The sequence below is a fragment of the Balaenoptera borealis genome (genome assembly GCF_965194805.1).
Source record: "Balaenoptera borealis genome assembly, chromosome: 16".
NCBI lineage: Eukaryota > Metazoa > Chordata > Mammalia > Artiodactyla > Balaenopteridae > Balaenoptera > Balaenoptera borealis.
The window spans coordinates 72,631,994-72,658,748 of NC_138872.1; the positions used below are offsets into that span (position 1 = coordinate 72,631,994).

The 26,755-nt window shown below is 50.8% G+C and overlaps 3 protein-coding genes across 3 annotated transcripts; 2 read left to right on the top strand and 1 right to left on the bottom strand.

Moving 5' to 3' along the window:
* Positions 1-2,606: 2,606 nt before the first annotated feature.
* On the top strand, positions 2,607-5,456 carry ZNF48 (zinc finger protein 48; the record flags this gene model as incomplete). Its single annotated transcript, XM_082359725.1, has 2 exons — positions 2,607-2,625; positions 3,661-5,456. The coding sequence occupies 2 exons, from the start codon at positions 2,607-2,609 to the stop codon at positions 5,454-5,456; spliced, it is 1,815 nt and encodes a 604-aa protein (XP_082215851.1).
* Positions 5,457-10,488: 5,032 nt separating this feature from the next.
* On the top strand, positions 10,489-18,858 carry ZNF771 (zinc finger protein 771). Its single transcript, XM_082359690.1, has 3 exons — positions 10,489-10,686; positions 11,039-11,188; positions 17,806-18,858. The coding sequence occupies exons 2-3, from the start codon at positions 11,048-11,050 to the stop codon at positions 18,607-18,609; spliced, it is 945 nt and encodes a 314-aa protein (XP_082215816.1). The 5' UTR covers positions 10,489-10,686; positions 11,039-11,047; the 3' UTR covers positions 18,610-18,858.
* A 1,693-nt stretch (positions 18,859-20,551) lies between these two features.
* On the bottom strand, positions 20,552-26,539 carry DCTPP1 (dCTP pyrophosphatase 1). Its single transcript, XM_082359691.1, has 3 exons — positions 24,463-26,539; positions 23,667-23,777; positions 20,552-22,025 (listed from the first exon to the last, which is right to left on the bottom strand). Exons 1-3 carry the CDS (start codon positions 24,654-24,656, stop codon positions 21,725-21,727), a joined length of 606 nt encoding a protein of 201 aa, XP_082215817.1. The 5' UTR covers positions 24,657-26,539; the 3' UTR covers positions 20,552-21,724.
* Positions 26,540-26,755: the final 216 nt, after the last annotated feature.

The window sequence follows — 26,755 nt, forward strand, 5'->3', positions numbered from 1 at the left end:
CACATGTGCCTGGCACATATTGGACCCCCAGGAAATGTTCATGGAACAGATGATTAACTTACCATCTCATCTGCAGCTTCCACTACTTTCCTATTATGTAAACTTTTGACACATTAAAACAGAACTATTATCTATCCTCCTCTTTGAGGATAGATATTAATCATCTTTGGATCCCAAGCTTCTAGCACATAGTAGGTTTTCAATTAGTATGTGGGCCATTGTTCATTTCATTCCCTCTGCCTGGAGTTCTTCATTTTAGGCCCACTTCAGCCAGGCTCTGGACTTGGCTGAAATCTTACCTGTCCTGAAAGGATCAGCTCAAAAATGCCACCTTCTTCCTTGGTTACTTCAGCCCAAAGAGTAATAACTGATATTTTTTACTAAGTACTTTACACCTCAACCATTCAAATTAAGTATTATCCCCATTTTACAGTTCAGGAAACAGAAGTAACTTCCCCACCCAAGGTTAAATGGGAGCAAATGACAAGGTCAGGAATCAAACTCTGCATGAATGAACTTAAAGTCAGTGTCTACAGCCACTAAACTCTACAGGTCTCTCTCTCTCTGTACTACATTCCTATCACATCTTTATTAGGTCGGTGTACAATCTGTCACATCATCTGTATGTCTCCATGTTCTACTGAGTAGAGAGAGCTCCCTGAGGGATTTCTTTGTATTTCCAGGGTCTAGACTTATGGTTGATGATCCGTAAGTATGTGTTGATTGATTTGTGCTCCATCTTTATCCGTGTCTAACATTCATGCATACCAGGTACACAAAACCACACAGATTCATTCCCACAAATGAGAACTCTTCCTACTATCTTGAATCGGTGAACGTAACTCTCTCACGCCCTTAGAGTTCTTATTTATCATGATTTGTGTGCTTGCCCCTTTAAACTGGTAGCACCCCAAGGACAACTCTTAACACATGTTTCATCTCTTTGTCAAACTCTTGACATAGCACTGATGTGCTAATAAATGTTAATTAATATACAAACCTTGGTTACCCCTCTCCATCATTAGATGGGCTGCAGACACTTACAGGCACCCCACCCCCTCCCCAAAGGCAACCTTGCCCAGAGTACAGATACTGGGGATCACACCCCTGGGACCACTGGAACACAGCCCCAGCCAGGGCCCCACCAAGCTGGGAAACAGGGTTTAATGTTTTAGCCTCTCCCTGGGCTCCCTTGGTAGGGCTGTAGACCTGTCCCTAGTCTCCCCATGGCCTCTTTCTTCGTGTCCCTGTTTCTCTTTGTCTCTGCCTGTTTCACTCTTCGTTCCTCTGCCTCTGTTTCTCTCCAGGTTCCCTGCCTTTTCTTGTAGTTCTTCCGACTCTGCTTCAATGACTTTATGTCTCTCTTATCTGTTTCTACGTGTGTTTGTTTCTGGCGGCCAATCTTTTGCTCCTGTGTTTTTGGTCTGCTGCAGTCTCTGTCTCTCTGCCTTTCCATCCTCTCTGATTCAGGGCTCTTAGGTTACGACTCCGGATCCAGGTCTGTGTCCATCGGCCTGCTTCTCCTCAGCATTTATCTGGCGTCTGCCACTAGCTCCCGCTACTGCCTCGGTCTCCCCCAGCCCAGCCCCCACGCGCGGCCCTCGGCCTAGCCGATCGGCCCCGCTTTGTTTCCCGTGTCTCGGCGCCCCGCCCCCGCCCCATCTGGGGTCTCCGCCGCCCTCTGCCGCCCTTTGTCTGCCTTGGTCTTTCCACCACCCCTTTCCCTGGGTCTGCCTTGGGATCTCTCTTTGTCTCTCCGGGCCGGGGTGGCTGGCGCTGTCGGCCAGCTCCGGAGGTCGGCGCGGGTGGCCCGACACAGCGACAATTAGGAAGTCTTCGGCCCACCACATCCAGCTCCAGCCCAGGAGGCACACGGTTAATACCACCGAGTTCGGGCAACTGTCCTCGGCTCAGAGTAGCCCTCTCCGCGGCACGCGGCTGCCCGCCGGCCACCGAGCTCTGGAGGACGCGGGCAGCCCCCACAAGCGTGCAGCTCCTCCAAGGTCCTAGAGCGGCCGGGTGCCGCCCGGCGCTTCCGCTTCCCGTCCCCGCCCCCGGCGGCCGCCCCAGGGGAACGCCTGGGACTGAGCCCCCCTCCTCGTTTGGCGCCGAGCCCGCATCCCCGAGCCGTCGGCGGCGCGGGCACCGGAGCCCCGCCGAGGAGCTCCGGAGGGTGCCGGGGTGGCGGAGGCGGCTGCTGCAGCGGCGGCGGCGGGAGGAGAAGGGGAGCGGCTGCGCGCCGGAAGGAGCAGCAGGTGCAGGGGCGGCTGGCGGCGCGGGCGGGGATCACCGGGAGCCGCGCCCCGCACCTCGGACCCGAACGCTGCCCGGTGCCCGTGCCGGCCAGCAGAGGGCAGGGCGCCGCCGTCCGCACATGGCTGTGTGACCGTGAAATTGTGTCTGTCCCCTTGCTCAGGGCGGCGTGCCAGCGATGGAGCGCTCGGTGGGGCCCTGGGGCGCGGATCTCCGTGGCTCAGAGGACAGGGAGCAGCTGAGAGGCACCCGCACAGGTGAGGGCCAAAGCGGTGCACCGCCGTGGGTAGGTAATGGCTGGGTGGGGACCCCGGTGCTGGGCTCTGCCTGGCCCAGACCCAGAAAAATCGGACATGAACTGTGCTTCCTGGGGTGGGGGTGGGGGGGCGGGCGGGGAGGAGGGGAGCAAAAGCCGAGGGACGGAGCCAGTGTTTCTGAGCACCTACTATGCGCCAGGCCTTGAGGGGCATCATTTCAAGGACTCCCTCCCCGTCCCCGACAGTGATCAGCAGGCTTGCTGCCTCTGCCCTACTTCAGGCCTCATTCTGTCTCATCCTGGCAATTGCAGCAGCCTCCCCTCAGCCCTTTTCTCTCCAGTGATGCACTGTGCAGCCACATTGATCTAAGTCCAGATCTAATCCTGTCTCCCTTAACAAAAACCTTCCCTAGCTCCCTTCTGCTACTAATTAAAAGCCTTAGTCTAGTGTTCAATCTAGATCTTACATGCTTAATCTAGTCTCAGCATCCCTTTCCATGGTTTACTCTTTTCTCTGCTGTTAAAGCCCAGCCCTGTCTCTTTATTTCCTCTCTCTCGTGACAGCACAGTTATTCTGAGCCTGCAATTATAATTTTTTGTGCCTTATCTCTCCTACCCATCCTGAGGGACAGGTGTGTGTCTGGATCCTCTCAGGTACACACAAGATGATTGAAGTAATAAGTTACAGACTGGGCTAATATAAAAAAGATATAATGTAATTAGCAAATACCAGGCTTTCCAAATAGAGGCAGTATAATGTAGGGCTTAACACAGGCTTGAGAATCAGACAGACCTGAGTTAGAAACCTGGTTTTGCTACTTTATAACTTTGAGCAAGTGACTTAAATTCTCGGAGTCTCCATGTTGGTAAAATGGGGGTAGTTAACAGTATTACCTCATAGGATTGTTTGCAAGGATTCAGTAATGCTTGGTTAAGTTATTGGCACATGTGAAGGGCACGGTAAAAGGAAGTTACTGTTACTGAGAGGCACAGACAATAATAAGTGCTTCAGAAATTCAGAGGAGAGAGAGCAAGAGAGATCCTTGCAACCACAGATGGTCAAGGACGCCTTTCTGGGGAGGTTGCTATCAAAGATAGGGGCTGAGCCAAAGGGCAGGGTCTACAACTCCTTTTTCTTTCCCCACGTCTAGGGAGTGAGAACGTGGAGATTTCTCAGCCAGATGAGTTTGAACATGCCCCACAGGAGGATGACTTGGGGTTCAAGGAAGAGGAAGATTTGGCCCCAGGTCATGAAGTAGGAAATGCCTCTCTCAAACCCGAAGGCATTCAGACCTGGGATGACTTGTGGGTCCAGAGAGTGGGACCTGGGAAACCACAGGCCCGGGACAGAGGCCCTCGGCTCCTGGGAGAACCACGCTGGGGCCAGGCTAGTGATCGGGCTGCCGTGTGCGGCGAGTGTGGCAAGAGCTTTCGGCAGATGTCAGATCTGGTGAAACACCAGCGAACCCACACAGGGGAGAAGCCCTACAAGTGCGGGGTCTGTGGCAAGGGCTTTGGCGATAGCTCTGCCCGCATCAAACACCAGCGAACTCATAGTGGTGAAAAGCCCTACAGAGCCCGGCCACCAGCCCAGGGCCCCCCAAAGATTCCTCGGTCCAGGATCCCTGCTGGTGAGCGCCCCACCATCTGCGGTGAGTGCGGCAAGAGCTTCCGGCAGAGCTCTGACCTGGTGAAACACCAGCGGACACACACGGGCGAGAAGCCCTACAAGTGCGGGGTCTGTGGCAAGGGCTTTGGCGACAGTTCTGCCCGCATAAAGCACCAGCGGACACACCGGGGGGAGCAGCCCCCCCGGCCCGTGGTGCCCCGACGGCAGCCATCTCGAGCAGCCACGGCAGCCGCACAGGGACCTAAGGCCCAGGACAAGCCATACATCTGCACCGACTGTGGCAAAAGATTTGTGCTCAGCTGCAGCCTCCTGAGCCACCAGCGCAGTCACCTGGGGCCCAAGCCTTTTGGCTGTGATGTGTGTGGAAAGGAGTTTGCCAGGGGCTCAGATCTGGTGAAGCACCTGCGGGTGCACACAGGAGAGAAGCCTTACCTCTGCCCCGAGTGTGGCAAGGGCTTCGCTGACAGCTCTGCCCGGGTCAAGCACCTCCGCACGCACAGTGGCGAGAGGCCTCATGCCTGTCCGGAGTGTGCCCGCACCTTCAGCCTCAGCTCCACCCTTTTCCGCCACCGCCTCACTCACGCGGAGCCCCAGGACTTCAGCTTCCCAGGCTACCCCCTCGCCCCCCTGATCCCCAGCCCACCCCCCAGCTCAAGCCCACCCCCACCTCCCCTCGGCACCAGCCCCCCGCTGACGCCTCGAAGCCCTTCGCACTCGGGTGATGGCCCTTTCGGCCTGCCTGGCTTGGAGCCGGAGCCTGGGGGCCCACAGGCTGGGGAGCCGCCTCCACCGCTGGCAGGTGACAAGCCCCACAAGTGCCCTGAGTGTGGCAAGGGTTTCCGCCGAAGCTCGGACCTGGTGAAACACCATCGTGTACACACGGGGGAAAAACCCTACCTCTGCCCTGAATGCGGCAAGGGTTTTGCCGACAGCTCCGCCCGAGTCAAGCACCTCCGCACCCACCGTGGTGAACGGGCTCAGCCACCGCCACCATCCACTCTCCTGAGGCCACACAACCCCCCTGGCCCAGCACCCACGGCCCCTCGATCCCGAGTCCGGGCTCAGCCCTCTGGGCCCAGCCAGCCCCACGTGTGTGGCTTCTGTGGGAAGGAGTTTCCCCGGAGCTCAGATCTAGTCAAACATAGGCGCACACACACCGGGGAGAAGCCATACAAGTGTGCAGAGTGTGGCAAGGGTTTTGGTGACAGTTCTGCCCGCATCAAGCACCAGCGTGGGCACCTGGTCTTGAGGCCCTTTGGGATAGGGGATGGTCAGGCAAGGCCCCTCAAAGAGGAGCCACCAACGGGACTGGAATGATGGGGTCCAGGGAGGGTGGAGGCCCAGGAGACCAAAGGGGGGGGGTATCTGCCGCTTAAGCAGAGAAGAAAGGGCCTGGGAGGCGGTGGGAGGGAGAAGGAGGGGAAGAAACAAATGGGAGAAAGGAGTGGATAGATAGCAATAGAGATTTGGAGACAATGACCTTGAAGCTCAGGAAACTCCTGGCTGGGCTCAGTCAGGACCTTGCCAGTGTGGTTTATACCCCCAGCTTCTAGAACACTGCCTAGTATACAGTAGGCAATAAATATTTGTTGATGAATAAACTGACCTTAGCCTGAGGGCCCTTAAAGAACTCTAAATTCCTGCTGCCTCTTAACCTGTAAATTGACCCCTCCCAACCTTGCCCCTGAGAGACCAGCACCCTGAACCAGGGTTTGTTAGACCTATGAGCTGCAACAATGAGACTTCTGAGGTTTAGGGTGACAGAGTGAGGCAGGGCCATCTTGACCACCCTACTGATGGTGAGAGTATTGTTGTGAGGCAGGCAGTACCCAGCCTCAGGCCGCTGGACGTGGTCTTAGCCAGGAAGAGGACACTTGGAGAGGCCAGACCTATCTGCCCTGGAGAAGCCCAAACTGCCCTGACACCTGGACATGGCAGAATAGGTCAGAGACAGCAGTAAGAGCAGTCATCTGCCCTGGATGCTAAGCCCAGGTCCCGGTGGACGGCAGCAGAGATACACTGGGAGAAGGGCAGTACAGGGTTGGGGAGAAGCCAGGGAAGCACCAAGGCCTGACAGCCACATCTCCATGTGTCTCGCCAATAAACTGCTTCTTGTCTGAGGCGTGGACTCGTGTGTGCGTGGTGAGGGGTGAAAAAGGTGCCGAAGGGTCACCACAGGCAAAACCCACAAGCCATGTTGTAAACTTGCTCTCTTTGAGCCCTGTCAAAGAAGTTGGGTTGTCATAGCTGCTTTTTAGCTCTGACAACGGGTTAAGAAAACGGCCACAAGGCCTGTCAGCTGATGCCTCAGACCTGAGTTCTGGCTGCCCACGGCAGCCACCTACGCCACGGGCTCGAGCGCGACCCTTAAAAGGAAAAACACTCGGTGGGAGCGTGGGGGGTGGGGGGGGGGCGGGTGTTCTGCGAGCGCTGTTGCTATGGCGACAGGTACTGGGAGAAAAGTGGCCGGCAGGAATTGGTACCAGCTCAGAAGACCCCGACACTGATGTTCTGCCTTCTGGGAAACCCCACCTCCCTGCGACCCTTTTTTTATTTGTCGAGAAACAGGTCATTTGGCTGCATAGCCCAAAGGCAGGGCAAAGGGGATGTCTCTATCCCCCAGAAAAGGCAACCGTATTTCCCAGCCACCCATGCGTCATTAGGTGCAGGACTCCAACTCCTAGCTTTTTCCGAGGAGGGCGCCAATAGGGAGGAAGGGGAAAAAGGAACTGACCTGATTGGCCAGGGACAAAAAAGACTAGGGCGGTTCACCCATCTAAGAAATGAAGTACAAGACTCCCTACAACTTCGCTGGCTTGGCGTCTCAGCTAATTTACGTGCGGGAACGGTCCCCGGGTAGAAGCTCTCGCGACATCTTAACCGTCGGCCGGGCTTCCTTAGAAACCACTGAAAGCTTGCTGCAGCGCGGCTCCTCCCAGTCCTCGCACCCCTGCCAAGTTGTTAAACAGATTCGAAATCCCAGAATTTTGAGTTCAGGCCTGGAGTTCTCAGCGGCTTCTGTCCTTAAGTGCACACAAACACCCATAGACCTGAATGGAGGCCTTTGGGGCTTTGGGAAGATCCTCCCTGCTGGTTGCCGTGTCTCACCTCCCTACCAGGTCGGCCTCCAAGCTAGTCTGCAGTGAACTTTGTAAAATCTGACCACTTCACTCCCCTATTAAAAACCCTGCCGGGAGCTTCCCTGGTGGCGCAGTGGTTAGGAATCCGCCTGCCAATGCAAGGGACACGGGTTCGTGCCCCGGTCCGGGAGGATCCCACATGCCGCGGAGCGGCTAGGCCCGTGAGCCACAACTACTGAGCCTGCGCGTCTGGAGCCTGTGCTCCGCAACGGGAGAGGCTGCGACAGTGAGGCCCGCGCATCGCGATGAAGAGTGGCCCCCGCTCTCCGCAACTGGAGAAAGCCCTTGCACAGAAACGAAGACCCAACACAGCCAAAAGTAAATAAATAGATAAATAAATTTAAAACAAAACAAAACAAAAATAAAACCCTGCCGTATATGCGCATGTCCTCTCTATAAAACTTAACTCCTTAGATGGCATTCAAGGCCTTTCACTTGTGTGGTTTCAGACCCGTGCCTCTTAAATATTCTGTTTTTGTAACTTGGAATGCCCCCCTTCCCAACGTGTTAACCTATCCAAACACCTCAAGTGTTACTTCCTCCCAGAAGCCTTCCCTAAACCTCCAGCCTGGGTTAGAACTCCCTTCATCTGATGTGTTAAGCTCCCTTAACACATCTAGAGCTTCTTTAGGATAAAGAGACACTCAACAGCATTACCTACTGTGTGCTGGGTACTGGGCATAGAAAGATGAATAAGACAAAGTTTCTGCCCTCAGTTTCTACGCAGAAGCTAGACATTGAACAAATATTTTCAAGCGTGGTAAAGACTATGCAGGAAGCAGGCATGCTGGAGAGACTCCCACATGATTCAATGCCTCTCCAGAGAAGTGGCAATTATGTTAAGACGTAAAGAATGATTTGGAACAAGCCAAGAAAGGAGGAGGTGGGAGATGGGATGGCGGATGGCGTGTTCTATGCACCAGTCCTTGGGATTCAAGAACTCAAGTAAACTTCTAGTGAGGCTGAAGGCAAATAGTGAAATGCAGAATAGTGAGAAGTAAGATAAAGACTTCCAAATTCAACTTTCTACCTCCCAGTCCTAAAAGGGGCCTGGCACACAATAAGGCTCACTCAATACTTTGGTGAACGATGTCCTTGGAACATGATGTGCTCTTCACGAGAGTTTACAGTCCCACAAACTGCTACCTCTTTGTCCATCTGGCAAACTCCCACTCATCTCTGAAGGTCCTTTACGTTTATCTCTTTGGTGAGGCCTGCACCCAATATCCACTCCCTTCCAGGGAGTTGCCAGAACACCTATTGTTTCCTTTTCATATGTATATAATATATATATCATATACATATATATTTTAAAATCACCTTCTTTACTAGACTGTGAGATTCTCAAGAACAAGAACTAGCTCTGATTCCAGACAGATACTTGTACATGTTCCTCCTTTTGCAAGCATCTGTTCCAAAGTCCTCCCACAGTAGGAGGACCTTCCAGTAGGGACTTTCGCTGCTCCCAGCTGAGTCTCCTCACTGATTCTCTGAATTAGGGGAAGCACGCCTTGCCTTTTGCTAGAGTTCCAGCCATAATCTGGCCCTGCCTGCCTCTTCTCCAACTCCCACACTACATTTCCATTAACTCACTTGGCTCCAGCCACACAAGCCTTCTTTCTTTTCCTCAAACATGCCAAGCTTAATCTCACCTTAAAGTCTCTGTAGTTCTGTCTGGAACATTCTTCGTCTAGATTTTCAAATGGCTAACTTTTTCTCATCATTCAAGTTTCATCTCATATATTATATCCTAAGAGATGCCTTCCCTGCCCACATTAAAGAAGCTCCCAACCATAGCCACTCCCTGTTGCATCATCTGGCCCTATTTCCTTCTTACACCTATCCTTATCTGAAATTATCTTATTTACTTGTTGACACTTTTTACACCTTGAGAAGTGCCATGGTAGCTAAGATTTTTGTCTGTTTTGTTCACTACTGCATCTCCAATATCTAGAATGGTGCCAGGTACATAGTAGGGTTCAATAAATATTTGATGAGAGAATTAACACAATCAAAGTGGCTTTCGGGATCCTGAGGGTGAGTATCACACTCATTTACCCCCTTTTCCCAGCTCTGAGGAAGAGCAAAACTTTGACCAGATGTAATCCCAACATCCAAATTATGTTCTGGGCTCTGCAGACTGAGGATCAGGCTTGAGTCCTGGCTCTGCTACCTATTTCCTCATGTAACCTCATTTCTGAGAGAGAATTTGGTGCAACAGGAAGAGCATGACGTTTGGAATTGGCTACTTACCAGCTATGTGACTTTGAGCAAATTACTTAAGCTTTTAGTTCCCTCGTTTGTCAAAGGAAGGTAATATGATTGATCCCCACAGGGTTGTTGTAAAGAGACAACTAGGGATTGTAAGCACTTACTGAATGTAATTTCTCTTTCATCATTTCTGAATCTTCGTTGCCCCATTCATAAATTGGGAGAATTGGGTATCTTTTTCAAGAGAAGTGGGAAAATACAGATCTTTACATGAAATATCTCAATTTTTAAATGTTGGAAATTAAATTTTGTAAAAGACCTCTCGTGCTTCTTTTGAAGTTAACTTTTAAACTTGAGAGCCAAACAAGATACTTCTGTGGACTCTGGTCCGTGTGCTATAATTTTCCACCTAGGCTACTGGGTTGCTGGGGATGCTGTGACAACACTTACTGTGTAACTCAGGCAAGTCAGTTAGCTTCAATTAGCTCATCTGTGAATTTCAATTAGCTCATCTGTGAAATGGACCCACCTTTGTGCGGATCGAGATCAGATGTGCAAAAGGCTTAGCATAACGATGGCGCGTAAGAGGCACAAGGCACACCACATAACAAACAGCAGCGGTTGCTTGGGTGGCTGTTGGTAAGTATGTATTCAAGAAGCAAGATATCCCAGAGACCAGGAGACAGTGAAGGCGACGCTGCGAAAGGAGAAAAGATGGGAGAAGAGGAAAAAGAGGGAAGGGAAGAGGTGAGGAGGCAACAGGGTCCGCCCTCCAGGCGGGGCGCCAGCGAGAGGCCCAGGCAGGGGCGGGAGCGCACGTGGCCTATTTCGGGCGGAGCAGACGCGCTTGGCCGCAGCGGAGACCTCCGAGCCGGCCGCAGGAGACGAGCCTTTAAGGTAGGTCACTACCGGACTGTGAGGACGTTGAACACCGAGTAGGGCGGCCCGGGGTCTTTGGGAGTCGGGGTTGAGCGGAAGGCACTGGGTGTGGGCTCGCCACCCTCCCGGGGCAGTTTGGGCCGGACGCCTGGGTCCTCTGGCCCCTCCCCCTCGGGGGCGGGGTTAGGCATTCTGACCAATGGCCAGTCGTCACCGAGGCCCCGCCTACGCCCCGCCCCCAGAGTCGCGGCGTCGCAGAGTGCCCAACCGCCCGGCGCCCTGGCCTGGGGCAGCGCGAGCGCCCGAACCTGCGGCTGGTGAGTGCTCACCCCCTCAGGGTCTCCGCCCCGATCCCGCCTCCAGCCCGTGCCCTAGAACTCCGGGCCGCGGACCCAGGCACCGGGGAGTGACTCAGCGCGGGGAGGGTGGCGACTCCCTGGGGCTAGAGATTCGAAGTGTTCAGGGCCTTGAATGCCGGGATGAGTGGGGTGAACGAGAGTCTTCCGAGCTGGTCCCGGGATAGGGCTGGGGCCTAGGGCCGGGCTGGGATAGAGGGAAGAAAGTCAGACACAAAGATCACAGGAGAAGCCACGGCTGCACCGCCTTGTGTGGGCCAGAGCCATGGTGGGGGGGCGGGTCCTGAGCTTCTGACTCAGCTCCCTGCCCCAGGACACCAAGATGCCCGGTGAACAGCAGACAGAGGAGGAGGAGGAGGAAGAGATGCAAGAAGAGATGGTGCTGCTGGTGAAGGGTGAGGAGGATGAGGGTGAAGAGAAGTATGAAGTGGTGAAACTCAAGATCCCCATGGACAACAAGGAGGTACGTGTCCCACACCCTGGGGTCCCTTCGTCCCTAAACCTGGTGCAGGTCCAGCCTCCCTCAGACAGAATCCAGGGATCCTGTCCCTACTTTCCCTTGACTCTCAGGGTTGGCCACCCGTCTTTCTGTCCCACAGTCCATGCTGCCATCATACAGATGTCACGCCTACTGTGCCAGGCTCTGTGCTGGGTGCTGGAGAGTAAACGCTCTCCTTGGTTCCTCGTGGAGCTTGATGTCTATCAGGGTTAGACTGATAAGGGTGTTGAAGGTTTAAAGAGAGGAGTTTTAAGGAGATCAAAATATGAGTTAGATTTACCCATTAGAGACCCTAACTGCCACTAGGTATAGTTCTACTTCCCAAAACCCTACAGGACTCCCACCCACAGCCAGAGCAGCCCTGAGTCCAGCTGGAGGACTCCTGGGCCAGATTTGTGGGCCCAGCCAGGCTCCCTCTGATTTCTTCCTGCACAGGCGCTAGTTCCCAGAAAAAGAAAGTTCTGCTGCCCCCTAGTGGGTGTGGTGGGCCCTAGGGGGAGGGGGCTGGCTGCTGTGGCCTCCTCTTCCAGTCAAAATAACTATTTAGGGAATTCCCAGGCGGTCCAGTGGTTAGGACTCCGTGCTTTCACTGCCGTGGCCCGTTTAGTTCTGTTTTCTCAGGCCTCCTTGGCCCATCCTCCTAGCTCAGCCTGCCTCTTCCGGCCCTGTGAATCCCCTGGTCTCCACCTTTGGCCTATAAGTTAAGAACTCAGACTCCAGAGTTTAGGGTGGTCTTCCAACTCTATCACTTACCAGCTGTGTGACCTTAGGCAAGTTTAACCTCTTTGTGCCTCAGTTTCCTCACTGGTAAAAGGGAAATCATAATAGCACCGACTTCTTGGGGTTGGGAGGATTAAATGAGTTAATACGTGTAAAGAGTTAGAACTGTGTTTGGCACATAATAAACACTATGTATGTATTTGCTGCTATTATTCATTCTTCTCCCTAAAGTTCAGGACCTTGGGCTAGGTCATCCTTCTGGAGATTTTTCTACTCATTTTTATCAAGGCCTTTCTGGGCTGAATCCTGAGGCTGAGAGTGAACAGGGAAACCCAGAACATGGAGGCCTAGACAGAGAATTGAGGGCAAATAACTCAAGGCAGTGGGGAAGGCTTCATGGAAATGACTTTGACGTGGGCCTTGAAAACTTAGTGGGAATTTGGCAAATGGAGGAGGAGGAAGGGCATTCCAGGATGAGGAAACAGCAAAAGCAAATGCTCAGAGAAGATAAGGCCAGAGAAGTAGGCGGGGCCAGAGAGTAAAAGGTGTTGAAAACCAGCTTAGGAATTTGGACATACTCTGTTAGGTTATGCGGTGCCATCAGAAGCCTCAAATCAGAGGAGAGACATGATCAGATTTTCTATTTAGAAGAATCGTTGGCTGATGTGGGGAGACCAGGTCAGGTATGGCTGGTAGCCTGCTCTAAGGTAGTGGCAGCAGGGGAGAGAAGATGGAAATAAGGGGGTTTTGGGGAACATTGATTGGACTGCATGGAGCTAAGGATGGGAAGGGTGGGTGTAGGCATGGCTAGTCATGAAAAGGCTGTAGAGCTAGACTCTAAATGGTATCATGTAGCGGTTAAAAGCATTGGCTCAAATCCTAACCACTATTTACCAGTTTTGCCTCGACAGCTTTTTCATCTGTAAAATGAGATAATGAAAGTAAGATCCTTGAAATCCAGTCTAAGTATCACGTGGGTGACTGGATTTGGAGGAGGGTGGAAATGAGAGTTACACACACACATCCCACAAAGATTTAGCACCGTGCCCACAAGATAGCTCATCAACTTGCTGTGTGGTCTCCCTGAGTCTTGGTTTCTATGAAATAGTGGTCTCCAAAGCTCCTTCTAGTGTCAACATTCTGTGACTCTTAGCTCTCACCCAGTCCCATGGCCGGTCATTGTCCAGAACAGGCCTTAATTATGCTGCACTCAGTAGCTGGAGTATTCTCTCACTGCCTATTAAAATCCAAACTATCTTTAATGAATAGAAGGGTTTTCTCAGAGGGCTCTATGTACATCCAGTCCTGTCTCTCCCTGCTTAAAATTGAACCCTTGAGTGGTATTCTGTTTCCCTCAGCTCCTGCGCCTGGCATTCAAAGGTCTTCATCGTCTGACCTCATGGCTTCATCTCTAGTCACTCAGCACCCATCCCATGCCCCAGCTTCAAACACACCTGACCCTTCTCACTTCGAAGACTTTGCCCATGTTGTCTTTCAGCCTGGAAAACCCTCTTCACCTTTCCCACCTGCTTTCCCTGGGAGTAGTGCATCTTCTAGATCAGGTTTCTTCATTTTTAACATGCGTACATATCACCTGGGGATCTTGTTAAACTGAAGATTTTGGTCCAGTAGGTATGGGGGCGACTTGAGATTCTGTATTTCTAACAAGTTTCCAGTGATGCTGCTGCTGCTGGTCTGTGGACCACACTTCCTTTAGCAATGAGCGAGAGGATAGGGACTGTATTTTATACTCTGTACTCAAAAGAAGGGAGATTCTGACAGCTAAAAAAGTCCAGGTGAGGGAGACAAACTGTGTAGGTAACCTTAAACTTGTCAGTGAGATAGAATTGCATCATTCTATGAGAGAAGAGGTGTTTTAGACAATGACAGACTTCCAGTGTAAATCCTGACCCTGCCGATGGATTAGCTGTAGGACCTTGGTAGTCACTTACTTCTGAGTCTTATATCCTTATTTTAAAATGGTGCTAATACAGCCTAACCCAAAGGGTTGTGAGAATTTAAAATAAGAACATGGGTGAAAAGCACTTACCGCACTTCCTGGCACATAGTGAGTTCTCAGTAAATGGCAGTTATTGTTATTAATTAGAAAAGTAATGGCTGAGGAAAAAACTGGAATGTTTGCTCTGGTTTAAAACAAAAACAAAAACACCTTAAGCAGGAAGACAAAATCACTAACTTTATTTTTTATTTTTATTTATTTTTTTAAATAAATTTATTTATTTATTTAATTTATTTTTTGGCTGCATTGGGTCTTTGTTGCTGCACTCAGGCTTTCTCTAGTTGTGGTGAGCGGGGCTACTCTTCGTTGCAGTGCACGGGCTTCTCATTGCGGTGGCTTCCTTGTTGCAGAGCACGGGCTCTAGGCACGCGGGCTTCAATAGTTGTGGCATGTGGGCTCAGTAGTTGTGGCTTCTGGGCTCTAGAGCGCTGGCTCAGTAGTTGTGGCGCACGGGCTTAGTTGCTCTGTGGCATGTGGGATCTTCCCGGACCAGGGCTGAAACCCGTGTCCCCTGCATTGGCAGGCAGATTCTTAACCACTGCGCCACCAGGGAAGTCCCAAAATCACTAACTTTAAATACTTGGATTATCATATTCTTATACTACATGTATCCCCCTAGTACCCTCATGTTATAGTGCAGATACCCTGTATTCTAATTTTTAAATCTAACAGCTGTAGAACTTAAAAGGCATGTAAGTCTGGTATTTGCCAAGCTTCAGTCACATGTATACTGCTCACCTGTTTGCTCATTTATTTAATGCTCTTCTTCAGATAGATTCACATTGCTTTGTTAAATAAATTTACCTTCATCTGAGCAATAATACTGATGAAATTGTGGGTTTCATGTGATCTGTTGTTTTTCTAATATCCATGAAAATACATAATGATCATAGTAAGATAAGAGTTAGCCTACCTAACACTTAGAATCCTCTTGCATTCTGTGATGTGCATACCTCAAGTCGGGAAATATTGATCTCACGTAGCCTACCTTGCCTTCCTTGGTTCACTGAGGCAGGGGAAGGGAGGGACTTGCCTGGGGTCTTAATGAGCTAGACTCAGCCCCTCTTACCAAGATTCTTCCTAGGGCACCCAAGGCCCCTCCTCCTGGAGCTGGAGATACCAAGGGTACTTGTGTGAAGAATTTCTTTTTCACAAGATAGTGAATACAGCATAAGGAAGTCCTCAGGCTGGTCAAAGTCACCTTAAAGAAGGGTGCCAAAGAAAAACAGGCCAGAAAAATATAATGAGAAAAATTCTCTCCGCGATGGCTGACGTGATGAAATAAACCCAATAGATGTCAAAACCAGGGCAAGACTGGAAAGTGTGACCTTGAATTCAGACTGTGCCGAATTTGCTGTGGGGAGTTTCTCGATTTAAAGTATCAAGTTGTACTTTAACCTTGAATCCCTCTTGGAGAGTGCCAGGCACTTGGAGTCCAGCCGCTGTCACATCTTCGTGCTTTGTGTGCAGGGAAGCAGTGTTAGCCTACTGGTTAAGGGTTAGAACTCTAAGGTCAGTCCTGACTCCCACTGGCTATGTGAATTTAATCTCTCTGAGCTCAGTTTTCTCAAAAGATAACGCCTGACTCAAGGGGGAGTGACAGGAAGATTTAATACAATAATGTACATAACATAGCACTGTCACATCTTTACGCTGTAATGTTGTTATCACTATTATCATTATCGTGATAATAGTATTTAAACCAGAGTTCCCTTGGCTGGTGACCAGTTTCCCAAACTGCCTTGTTTTCAAATTTCTGAGGTGGTTACCAAAAAGCTACTGTCTTTTTAACAAAGAATCTTGAAGGCCCTGAAGGTGCCCTCCTTACAACTTCAGAAAGAAGAGGCCTCGCTACTCCCTAGTTGTCACTTACCCTCTCTTAACCTGTTTCCTTATCTATAAAAGAAGAATAGTGATAATCACTTGGTGGAGATGGAATATGGGGAGAAAGAAGCTAACACTGTCTTATCCTTAATATGTGCCTGGTTTTTCATTTGGTCATGAATTAATATCCTATTTGCTTAGTCCATAGTAGAGATTCAACACCACTTTTGCTAGGATGAGCCTTCTCTTTTCTAAGAAGGAAGCAATGTTTCCTCAGTATTCCTCTTTACTGTTAGTACAAACTGTTTTCCCTTCATCTGCTTTTTTTTTTTTTAATCTGCTTCTTATAAAGCATTTCTTTTTCTGATTTTATCTCCAGAGGCCCAGACCTCATGAAACTGGCTTATTTTTGAATTTTTTTCATTTCAGGCCTCAGAATAGTATTTGGGTTTCACCCTGGCTGCCTTTTTTGCAGCTTAAAAAATGATAGGTGCTTGCTCTTGAAAGTTTATTAGAGAGCCTGGACTTGATGGTGGCCTGGCTTCTAAGACACTGTGCTCTCCTGGGTCTCTTGCCTCACCGGCTGCCTCTGCTCAGTCTCCTTTGCTGGCTGCTTTTCGTCTTGCCACCCCCATTTCTCTCTGCCTATTCCTTGGGCGAACTCATCCAGTCTCAATGCTTTAAAAACCACCTCCACGCTGATGCCTTCCCAATTAACATCTCCAGCCTGGGCCTCTCTCCTGAGCTCCAGATGTGTCAAGGAGAACTGCAGATAAGATCAGAAACGGATAGTAGGTACCAACTTGCTCCTCCCTCCACCCTCAGCTCTGTAGATGGCAACTCCGCCTTTGCAGCTGCTAAGCTCAAAATCCTTGGAGTCATTTTTACTCCTCTCTTTCTTTACACCTCATGTCTAATCTACTGTCAAATTTGCTGTCTCAAACTGCAGAATATATCCAGAAGCAGACCACTTCTCACCACCTTCACTTCCCACCTCTGTCACCTGGGTCCAAGCCACTGTCTTCTCTGGCTTGCAGTACAGTAGCCTCCTCACTGGGTTCCTGCCCCCTGCCCTCCTTCATTCTTTTTTGTTTTTTTAAATTAATTAATTAATTTTTTTTGGCTGCGTTGGGTCTTTGTTGCTGCGCACGGACTTTCTCTAGTTGCGGCGAGCGGGGGCTACTCTTTGTTGTGGTGCGTGGGCTTCTCATTGCGGTGGCTTCTCTTGTTGCGGAGCACGGGCTCAGTAGTTGTGGCTCACAGGCTTAATTGCTCTGCAGCATGTGGAATCTTCCCGGACCAGGGCTTGAACCCGTGTTCCCTGCATTGGCAGGCGGATTCTTAACCACTGCGCCACCAGGGAAGCCCTTGAAACCTTTTAAAATATGAGTCTAATCTGTTCCCCTCCTTGCTCAAAACCGTCTAACATCTCTATTGAGTCCTCACCTCATTCACATGCAAGGCCCTATGCTAAGATATCCCCTTCAGGACCACTCCATGGATTACTCTTCCCCTCCTGCCGTCCGCCCTAGGCACTGTTTCTGGCCATTCCTAGAACAGGAAAACTCCTGCCTCAGGGCCTTGCTTTTCCCTCTGGAACCTGCTCTCTCACCTCCTGAGGTCTTCGCTCATGTGACATCAGCGAGGCTTCTCAACCCTATTTAAACTTGCAGCACCCCCTCCAATACCAGCACTCCGTATCCATTCTTCCTGAAACTAGGAATTTTTTAAAAATTTTAATGTTGAATCCCCAGTTCCTAGAACAGAGTCTGGCACATTGTACGCGTTCAATAAATACTGGATGAATTAATAAAGAATAGCTAGAATGACACTAGGCATTGTGATATGTGCGTTTATGTTAATCTCATTTAACGCGCACAACCGTCCTGAGAGGCACACCCCGTGCCTTTTCCTACTGTACAAACGGGGGACGGAGAGGCTGCAGCCGGCAGAGCCCCAGGTCTCTGGCTCCCGAGCCTCTCGGTCAGGGCTGACCTGTCCCCCCCTCTCCCCGCAGGTCCCGAGCGAGGCGCCAGCGCCATCGGCGGACCCGGCGCGCCCACACGCGTGCCGGGACTGCGGCCGTGCCTTTGCGCGCCGCTCCACATTGGCCAAGCACGTCCGCATACACACGGGCGAGCGGCCCTTTGCGTGCACCGAGTGCGGCCGGCGCTTCTCGCAGAAGTCGGCGCTGACCAAACACAGCCGCACGCATACGGGCGAGCGGCCTTACGAATGCCCAGAATGCGACAAGCGCTTCTCGGCCGCCTCGAACCTGCGGCAGCACCGGCGGCGCCACACGGGCGAGAAGCCGTACGCATGCGCACAATGCGGCCGCCGTTTCGCGCAGAGCTCCAACTACGCACAGCACCTGCGCGTGCACACGGGCGAGAAGCCGTACTCGTGCCCGGACTGCGGACGCGCCTTCGGCGGCAGTTCGTGTCTGGCGCGCCACCGACGCACGCACACGGGCGAGCGGCCGTACGCATGCGCCGACTGCGGCACGCGCTTCGCTCAGAGCTCGGCGCTGGCCAAGCACCGGCGCGTGCACACGGGCGAGAAGCCGCACCGCTGCGCCGTGTGCGGCCGCGGCTTCGGCCACCGCTCCAACCTGGCGGAGCATGCGCGCACGCACACAGGCGAGCGGCCCTACCCATGTGCCGAGTGCGGCCGGCGCTTCCGCCTCAGCTCGCACTTCATCCGCCACCGTCGCGCCCATATGCGGCGCCGTCTCTATATCTGCGCGGGCTGCGGCCGGGACTTCAAGCTACCCGCCGGAGCCACTGCCACTGAGCGCTGCCCAGATTGTGAGGGCAGTTGAATCGCCATTCTTATCTCCGCGGGGTGCGAGCTGGGGAGGGGCACGCTAGTATCCCGACCTGGGGCTACGTTAACCCGGACAACTCCCCGCCCCGCCACCTGCGTCTCAGATAGGGTGAGACGGCGGGCCTGGCTGCCCTGGAACTGGGAGACAGGGAGGATCCCCTACCGGGGTCCCTGGAAACGCGCCCACCTCCCCCTCATTACATCCCCTCGGCCCGTGTGAATAAAGTATTATACTCTCACCCCACCCGTGCCTGTGAATGAGGTGGGTGGGGTGTGAATTAGGAGGAAAGTTGGGGGTCTCCCCAGGCTTAGCTGATTTAGGTGAATTGTCATGGAGTCAAGTGGGGCTATAAGCCCAAAAGTGTTACAGGAACTGGTTTTGTGTGTGTGTGTGGAGTCATTCCACGCTTGGTCCTTGGTTATGTCTTCATGACCTCAGACCTAGAAGGGTCCATAAATTTAGCGCATTCGTGATCAACAGGCACTGCATTCTGCAGAGCTTTGAGTGAGCCGGCATGAACCTCATGGAACTCGGTCTAGTAAAGAGAAGCAATAGTGGAAACTTTAGCACTAGGTTAAAGAACTTCAGTGCTACATTATTATCAGCTCATTTTCATCCTCAAAGCATCCCAAAGTGAGGTAACTCTTTTACCTCCATTTCTGCAGATGAGTAAATAGGTACTGACAGCCAGTGAATGGCACAGTGGGGACAAGTACACAGGCAAGTGCAGTCCCTTGTCATTGGAACTCTGATGGGGGCGTTGCTGGATAGGAGAGGTCTTCAGTGCAATCTTGGAGTTTAGAGAGGCTCTTCTCAGAGGTGGCATTTAAGCTGGTCTTAAGGTCAAGAGAGTTGGGGTTGGGGACGTATGGAGAGAACCCCTGAACCTGCATGCCAGACTTGTTAGAGCTTGCAGATGTCCTCTGGGGTGGAAGGCAGGGACAACAAGCAAGGACGTTGGCAGGAGACAGACCACTAAGGACCCTGGAAGCCAGGTTAAAGGTTCCAAGGCCACAAAGAAGCCTTGAGGGATTAGAGGGGAGGGAGGGATATGGCATATTATTGAGCTAGAATTAATAGGAGGTAAAGTGGACGTGGAGAAAGGAGAGATGGGGCTGATTTCATTTCTTAGCTTGGGTGACTGCAGGCAGTGTCATTGAGATGGGGACACGGGATGAGGAGCAGGACCAGAGTTGAAGTGGCAGCAATTGTTACACCCCAATCTGGACACATTGAGTGTGAAGTAAATGTGGACGGGTCAGGGAGGTGATTGGAAGTAACACCTTGGGGATATCAGGTCTAGAGGGCATGGCACCACATCCAGAAGAGGGTAGTAGAGAACTTGAGTCTGTGACAGAATAGCCAGAGGTAGAAAAGCAGAAGTGTCTTGTCTGGGAAATCTAGAGGAAAGTGTTTTATGGAGGAAACTTAGCTCAGTCAGATGCTGCTGTGGTGTCCACTGTGTATGAATTCGGGGAAAGTGATGAGAACAGTTTCAGTGGAGGGGTGGGGGGTGAAAGCCAGCGTTGAGTGGGTTAGGGTAGAAATGAGAGAATGAAGAAGCAGAGTGGATCGGTGTAGATCCATTTCAAGAGGTTTGGCTGTGAAAAGCATGAGGGAAGTAGCTGGAGTTTTGCTGGTTTTGTCTTGTCAATAGGAAAGAGACTCAAGTATGCTTTATGTGCTAATGGGAAGGGCTAATGGAAAGGAAAAGACTTTGATTATATGGAGGAGAGAGGAGATAATTGATCAAGGAGACAGGATGAAATAAGAGATCAATAAGATAAGGCTCCTGCTATCACTGGTGGGCAGACGAAAGGAGGGTTTGGGAAGATAAAGCTAAAGCAGTTCCAATCTGATGGAGTCTCTTTTACCTAGGAAGTAAGAGAGGTCACTGGTTAAGAGGAAGTGAGGTCATTAATAAGAATGAGGCCAGTAAAGGGAAATGCTTTATTGTACTGATGTGGAATCAGGTTTCACCCTGTGAAGGAGGCAGGCTGCTAGTTCCCTGGGTAGCTCTGAAAGGAAAGTGATGTGCCTGGGGTCACACAACGGGTGAATCATACATACCCAACACTATCTTTAGGTGTAGAAGTGGAACAAGCAAATTGGCCTTGGGAGAGAAGGAGGGGGCTAAGGGGTCCAAGCCCCAAAAGAGAGGAAGCCCTGTTCTGCTTCATATCAGACAGACCTGACCCTGATTTGTGCTGGGGGCCAAGGGAGAGGGGCAGAGGGCTCTCACAGGGCTGGGGTCCTGATGGACAAGGCCCACGCCTGCCTTAACTGCTGAAATTTCTTGCTCTGGGCCCCTGAAAGTTTTGAGTTGAAAAAGCAAACAGATAATGACAACTGCAAACTTACACTGTCCTAAGCACTCTACTTAGAATAACTTACTTAAACCTTACAACCCTATTAGGTAGATAACATTATTTTCATTTCATTTTATTTTATTTATTTATTTATTTTTGGCTGCACGGCATGTGGGATCTTAGTTCCCCGACCAGGGATGGAACCCATGCCCCCTGCAGTGGAAGCGCAGAGTCTTAACCACTGGACCGCCAGGGAAGTCCCTTATTTTCATTTTAGATGAGGAGATGGAGGCACAGAAAGATGACAATATAATCCAGAACATCATCCAGAATCAAAGATGGCGTTTGAACCCAGACAGCCTGGCTCCAGAATCTGGGCTCCTATCCAACACTACATAAAGCCTCCAGTCTTGTTTAGAGAAGGGGAAGGGACTTACTTGCATGAGGTCAGACAGAGAACTTACTAGAAATCAGATCTCTCTGCTCTGCAGGTGGGAGGTATAATAGAGAAACATGGGCTTTGGGCTCACAGGTATCCCTGGTACCCCTCTCCAGCATGTGCTGAGACAGAGAGCCTCCCCAGCTGCCCCAGGAAGAATCCAGAAGTTGCTAACCAAAACTTTTATTGAGAGAGAAAAAACCAGGAGGCTATCTACTGGAGGTTCTTGGGCCTCAGACCTCAAGAAGGGTAGCCCCCAGGCCCATGATCTGTTAGGAAAGGACTAGAATGAGGTAGCATGGCTGGAGCATCCTCTGCTCCTCAGATGCCGTACTGAGTTGCAGGTTCTGTGCCCATGTTTCTAGGTTGAGGCCTGACCTGTGGACTCACAGGCAAGGTCTGCAGGTCCCACAGCCTGGTTTTCAGAGGTGGCCCCGTGGGGCAAGTCTGTGTACTTGCGGGCAGAGCCGCGGGACAGATGCGCTGGGTAGCGTCGCCGGTTGGTGTCCATCTTGGAGAGCACTGCTCGGGGCAGATCTACACGGCAGCGGGCTGCCAATGCTACCAGGTAGATGAGGACGTCACTGAGCTCCTCTTGAAGGGCTGCTCGTTCCCTGGGAGGCCAGGCTTGGGGCCCAGGCTCCTCATCCGGCTTCCACTGACTGAGGACAGGACACAAAGACAGGCACACACACATAGATGCTAGCTAGGACAATGGGTTCCACCTCTCTTAGGGGCACACCCCAGACCTTGCAGCAATGAACTCCCACCTCCTAGGAGGTTCCTCCAAAGACAAGTCAACCCAGCTGGGCCCTGGAATCTTCATGGTGGGGAAGAGACCCCATCAGGTGATTCACCCAGACCTCTGTGTCCCTACCTGAGCCAAGGAGTAGCCAAAAGGACATTTCACTTATCGAGACACAATTCTACTCCTCCCCTGCCGGCCTTAGCCACTGCCACCCCAGACTAAACCTTAGACCTGGACCACTGCAGAAGCCTCTAACTCATCTTCTACTCTTACCCTGCACCATCTTTTAAAAGCACAAATTACATTTTGTCCCTCCCCTGCTTAAAACTGCCCCAAGTGTGCTTGGAATAACATCCAAACTCCTACCATGCCCTCCAGGTCCTGCATGAACTGACTCCTGCTTCTTCCAGTGTCATTATCCACCATGCTCCCTCTCACTCCCCACCTAAAGCCACTCTGGCCTTTTCTGCCTTGCAAACAGGCCAAACTGTCACAGGACCTTTGCACTTCCTGCTCCCTCTGCCTTGAATGCTCTTCCCCCCATCCCTCCCATGGCTGGCTGTTACTGAGGTCTCAGCTCAGATGTCACCTCCTCAGAAAAGCCTTCTCCCTCTGTTACCTTCTTTCTCATCACCTTGTGTTACTTTCCTCATAGAACTTGTGACAATTCCACATCTTTTAAAATTAGTTCACTTATTTATTGTCAGTCTCCTTGCACTGTGATGGTAGGAACTGTGTCTATCTTGTTCAAGGCCATATCTTGATTCTAGAGGACATGGCACACAGATGGTGGTCATAAATCTGTAATGAACGAATGGCTTGCCCTCACACACATCAGTGCCCTCATTTGTCCATCCCACAGTGACTGCCCTGACTTAGGTCTCACCACCTTTTGCCTCATCTACACCAGCTTCCTCACTGGTCTCCCCTGACCCAGTTCTCTTGGGGATCCAATCCACCCTGCAGACACAGTGACCTTTCTACCATTCAAATCTGGTCTGTCCAAACTCCATTACTTCCCAGCCCTGATTCTATCATTCTGTGTTCCTATCCTACCCCTGTCCTCCACAGCCACAGTATATTGAGTGCCTATTGTATCCCAGCCACTTGGGACACACCAGAGACCAAAACAGACAAAATCCTTGCTCTTCCTCAAGAAGCTTACACTGAAGGAATCTTATATTCTCCCTGAATTTAACTTGCCCTTTCCCACCTCACTACCTTTGCAAATGTAAACTCCCCCTGTCTGGAATGCCATAGGCAGGTCTTCTATAGAATACCTGCCTTTCCACCCCAGAGGCAGAGGTAAAGGACAGTTGCCACTGTCCCCTCTTAGACCTGGACCTGCCTTGCTGTTTTCACACCTTTCTCTCCCAGGAGACTGGGCACCCCTAGAGGGCAGGGACCCATAAGTCATCTTTGTATGCCCAGCAACCATGTACAGAGCTTGGTAGTGAGGAGGGGAAATTGGATCCAGGAATATCTAATGGTCAAATAAATCCTCCCCTCCCCTCCCCAACACACAGACTCTTCCAGAAGCCTGTCATCTACTCACAAGAGCTCTGCCAGCTCCCCTACTTCCCCCACCAAGGCCAGGAGGAGGTTCCGAGGTTGGTGGAACTGGTCCCAGTCTCGTTCAGCAGCAAACTCAGCATGGAGGCGGCGGCTGGAATAGGAGAAAGGGGTGGAAGTCCAGGTCCCAAGGTTAGGGGATGGGGGAGGAGATGCAGGGCCCTGGCAGGTACCTCAGTGATATGTAATGGGGGCATGGATATCAGGGGGGATTCTGCAACTAATTCCTTGGGTGGCCTAAGCAAGTCGTTTCCTCTTTAGGGGACTTGGTTTCCTCATCTATAAAATGGGTGGGACCTTACACAGACCCTAAATTATCGAAATCTAATAATACTTTCTTTTTCATTTTTCCACCTCCTGCTGCTGCTTCTGCAGTTTTCCTCCATCTGGAATAGCCCTATCTCTGTATATCTAAATCCTATTGATTTTACAGAATACAGCTCCAGGACACTTCCCCTAAGAAGCCCTCCTTGATTTCCTCCAGCAAGAAACCACCTCTCAACACTACATTTATCCCCCGTCCTACCTCCCGCTCCTGGAGGGCAGAGACAAGGCAGAAGCAGCATCGTACTCCGGTATGTCCCCTGCCTCAGGTGTGCATTGTTAAGCCCATTTTACAGAGGAGGAGGTTAGAAGGCTCGCCTGCGGGGGTCAGCCAGCAGAGCTAGGACCTGAGCACAGCTGCCAGCCTTCTTCCCGACCACGTGGAGGGACCCTCCCCAAATGGAGGGAGAAAGGGGGGCGATCTCCCCAGCCCAGCCTGGGCAAGGACGGCTTACATGTCCTCGAGCGTTGGTTCCGAGCTGAAGCTGAAGGGGGTGGCAGCAGCAGTGCCCTCTCCTCCTGCATCCCCACGCGTCTCCCCACGCGCCGACATACCGCCCACCGCGCCGCAGCCCTGACTTGCTGAAGAACCTGGAGCCAAGCTCGGAGCCCCCGCCTCCAGAGCGCCTGACCAATCACAGGCGTTCATGATTGCTTCACGGGGGCGGAGCCGAAAGAAGGACCAATTTCTTACGTGGAGTTTGCTACAGCCCGCCCCTTACCCGGACGGGACCAACCTAAGAGGACTTCATGCTTGCGTTCCTTGGCCCCGGCCCCCGAATTCTTCAGTCTTGACCAAGCATCTTAAAGGTATAGGTACCGGATTCGACCAAGGGAAGAGACAAAAGGCAGACAGTGGAGAACGCAGGCGCGTCACTTCTCTTTTGGGCGCCAGATGGCGCCAAAGCAAAATGATGGCGGGGAACCCCGTGGAGAACCCCAGCAATGAAGGGTTTAAACGAGAAAGGGGAATTTATTAAAAGGATACAGGAATGTCTCCAGGATACAGCTGAGCCTGAGGAATGAACTAGAAGTAGGGTAGCTGTTTCAAGCATTTTACATATTTATTTATTTTTTGGAGACCCTGCTAAATCTATAGCAAAAAATCAAAAAAATCTATATTTTTAATTTTTATTTATTTTTTTTATACAGCAAGTTCTTATTACTTATTTTTTACATATTAGTGTATATGCGTCAATTCCAATCTCCCAATTCATACCCCACCCCCGCGCCGCTTTCCCCCCTTGGTGTCCATACGTTTGTTCTCTACATCTGTGTCTCTATTTCTGCCTTGCAAACCAGTTCGTCTGTACCATTTTTCTAGATTGCACATATATGCATTAACATACGATATTTGTTTTTCTCTTTCTGACTTACTTCGCTCTGTATGACAGTCTCTAGGTCCATCCAGGTCTCTACAAATGACCCAATTTCGTTCCTTTTTATGGCTGAGTAATATTCCATTGTGTATATGTACCACATCTTCCTTATCCATTTGTCTTGTCAATGGGCATTTAGGTTGCTTAAGCATTTTACATATTTAGTCCTCACAGCAACTCATTCAATCCTCAAGTCAACCCTCTGAGGTAGGTAATACTATAATAATCATCCGCATTTTAGAGATACGGAAACTGAGAGATTGAGTAGTTTAACTCAACACCTAGTAAAATGGTAGCCAGGTTTCAAATTCAGGCAGTTTGGCTTCAGAGTCTGTGTTAACCCCTACGTCATATCGTCTCAAATGGTGATAAGTATGATGAAAAAAGAATCTGGGACTGGTAGGTAGCAAGACAGAAAGGACCTGGATCCTTGATAACATTGCTGAACCACTTACTTTTACAAGTTACAGAGATGCCCTGATTTAGGACTCTGGTTATATAAGATAATAAATCCCTTTATAGGGGGACTTCCCTGGTGGTCCAGTGGTTAAGACTCCATGCTCCCAGTGCAGGGGACCCGGCTTCAATCCCTGGTCAGGGAACTAGATCCCGCATGCTGCAACTGAAGATCCTGCACGCCACAACTAAGACCCGGCACAACCAAATAAATAAATAAATAAAATATTTTTTTTAATTGCTTTATTGGTCAAGCCACTTTTAGGGTTTTTTGTTGTTTGTTTTGGGTTTTTTTGTTGTTGTTACCCGTCTTTGAGAAAGTGATATTTAAGCTGAGTAATAGTCAAGGGGAAAAATCAAGAGTACTAGGTAGAGAGAACACCAGTGCTTAAAGCAGGAAAAGCTTGGCATGTTCTAAAGGCAAAAAAAATTCCAGCGTGGCAGGAATGCAGTGAGCAAGGGGGAGAATGGTGGGATATGGTGTTGGAGAAGTAAAAAGAGGCTAGATCAGATCAATCAACCATGGATTTTATTTCATATTTTATTTTATTTTGGATTTTAACTATTATGGGACCCCTTTGGAGGATTTGGGGAGCCGTATGATCATGTGTTGTATTTCTGAGCCCTCTGACTGCTGTGTTAAGAATGAACTGAAGGGGGGACTTCCCTGGTGGCGTAGTGGATAAGACTCCACGCTCCCAATGCAGGGGGCCCGGGTTCCATCCCACGTGCTGCAACTAAGGAACCCGCCTGCCACAACTAAGACCCGGTGCAACCAAATAAATAAATAAATATTTTTTAAAAAAAGAGTAGCATTCTATGTAATTTGACCTTATATTTAAAAAAAGAAAAAAGGATGAACTGAAGAGGGCAAGAGTAGAAGCAGAGAGATGAGTTACTGCAGTTTTCCAGC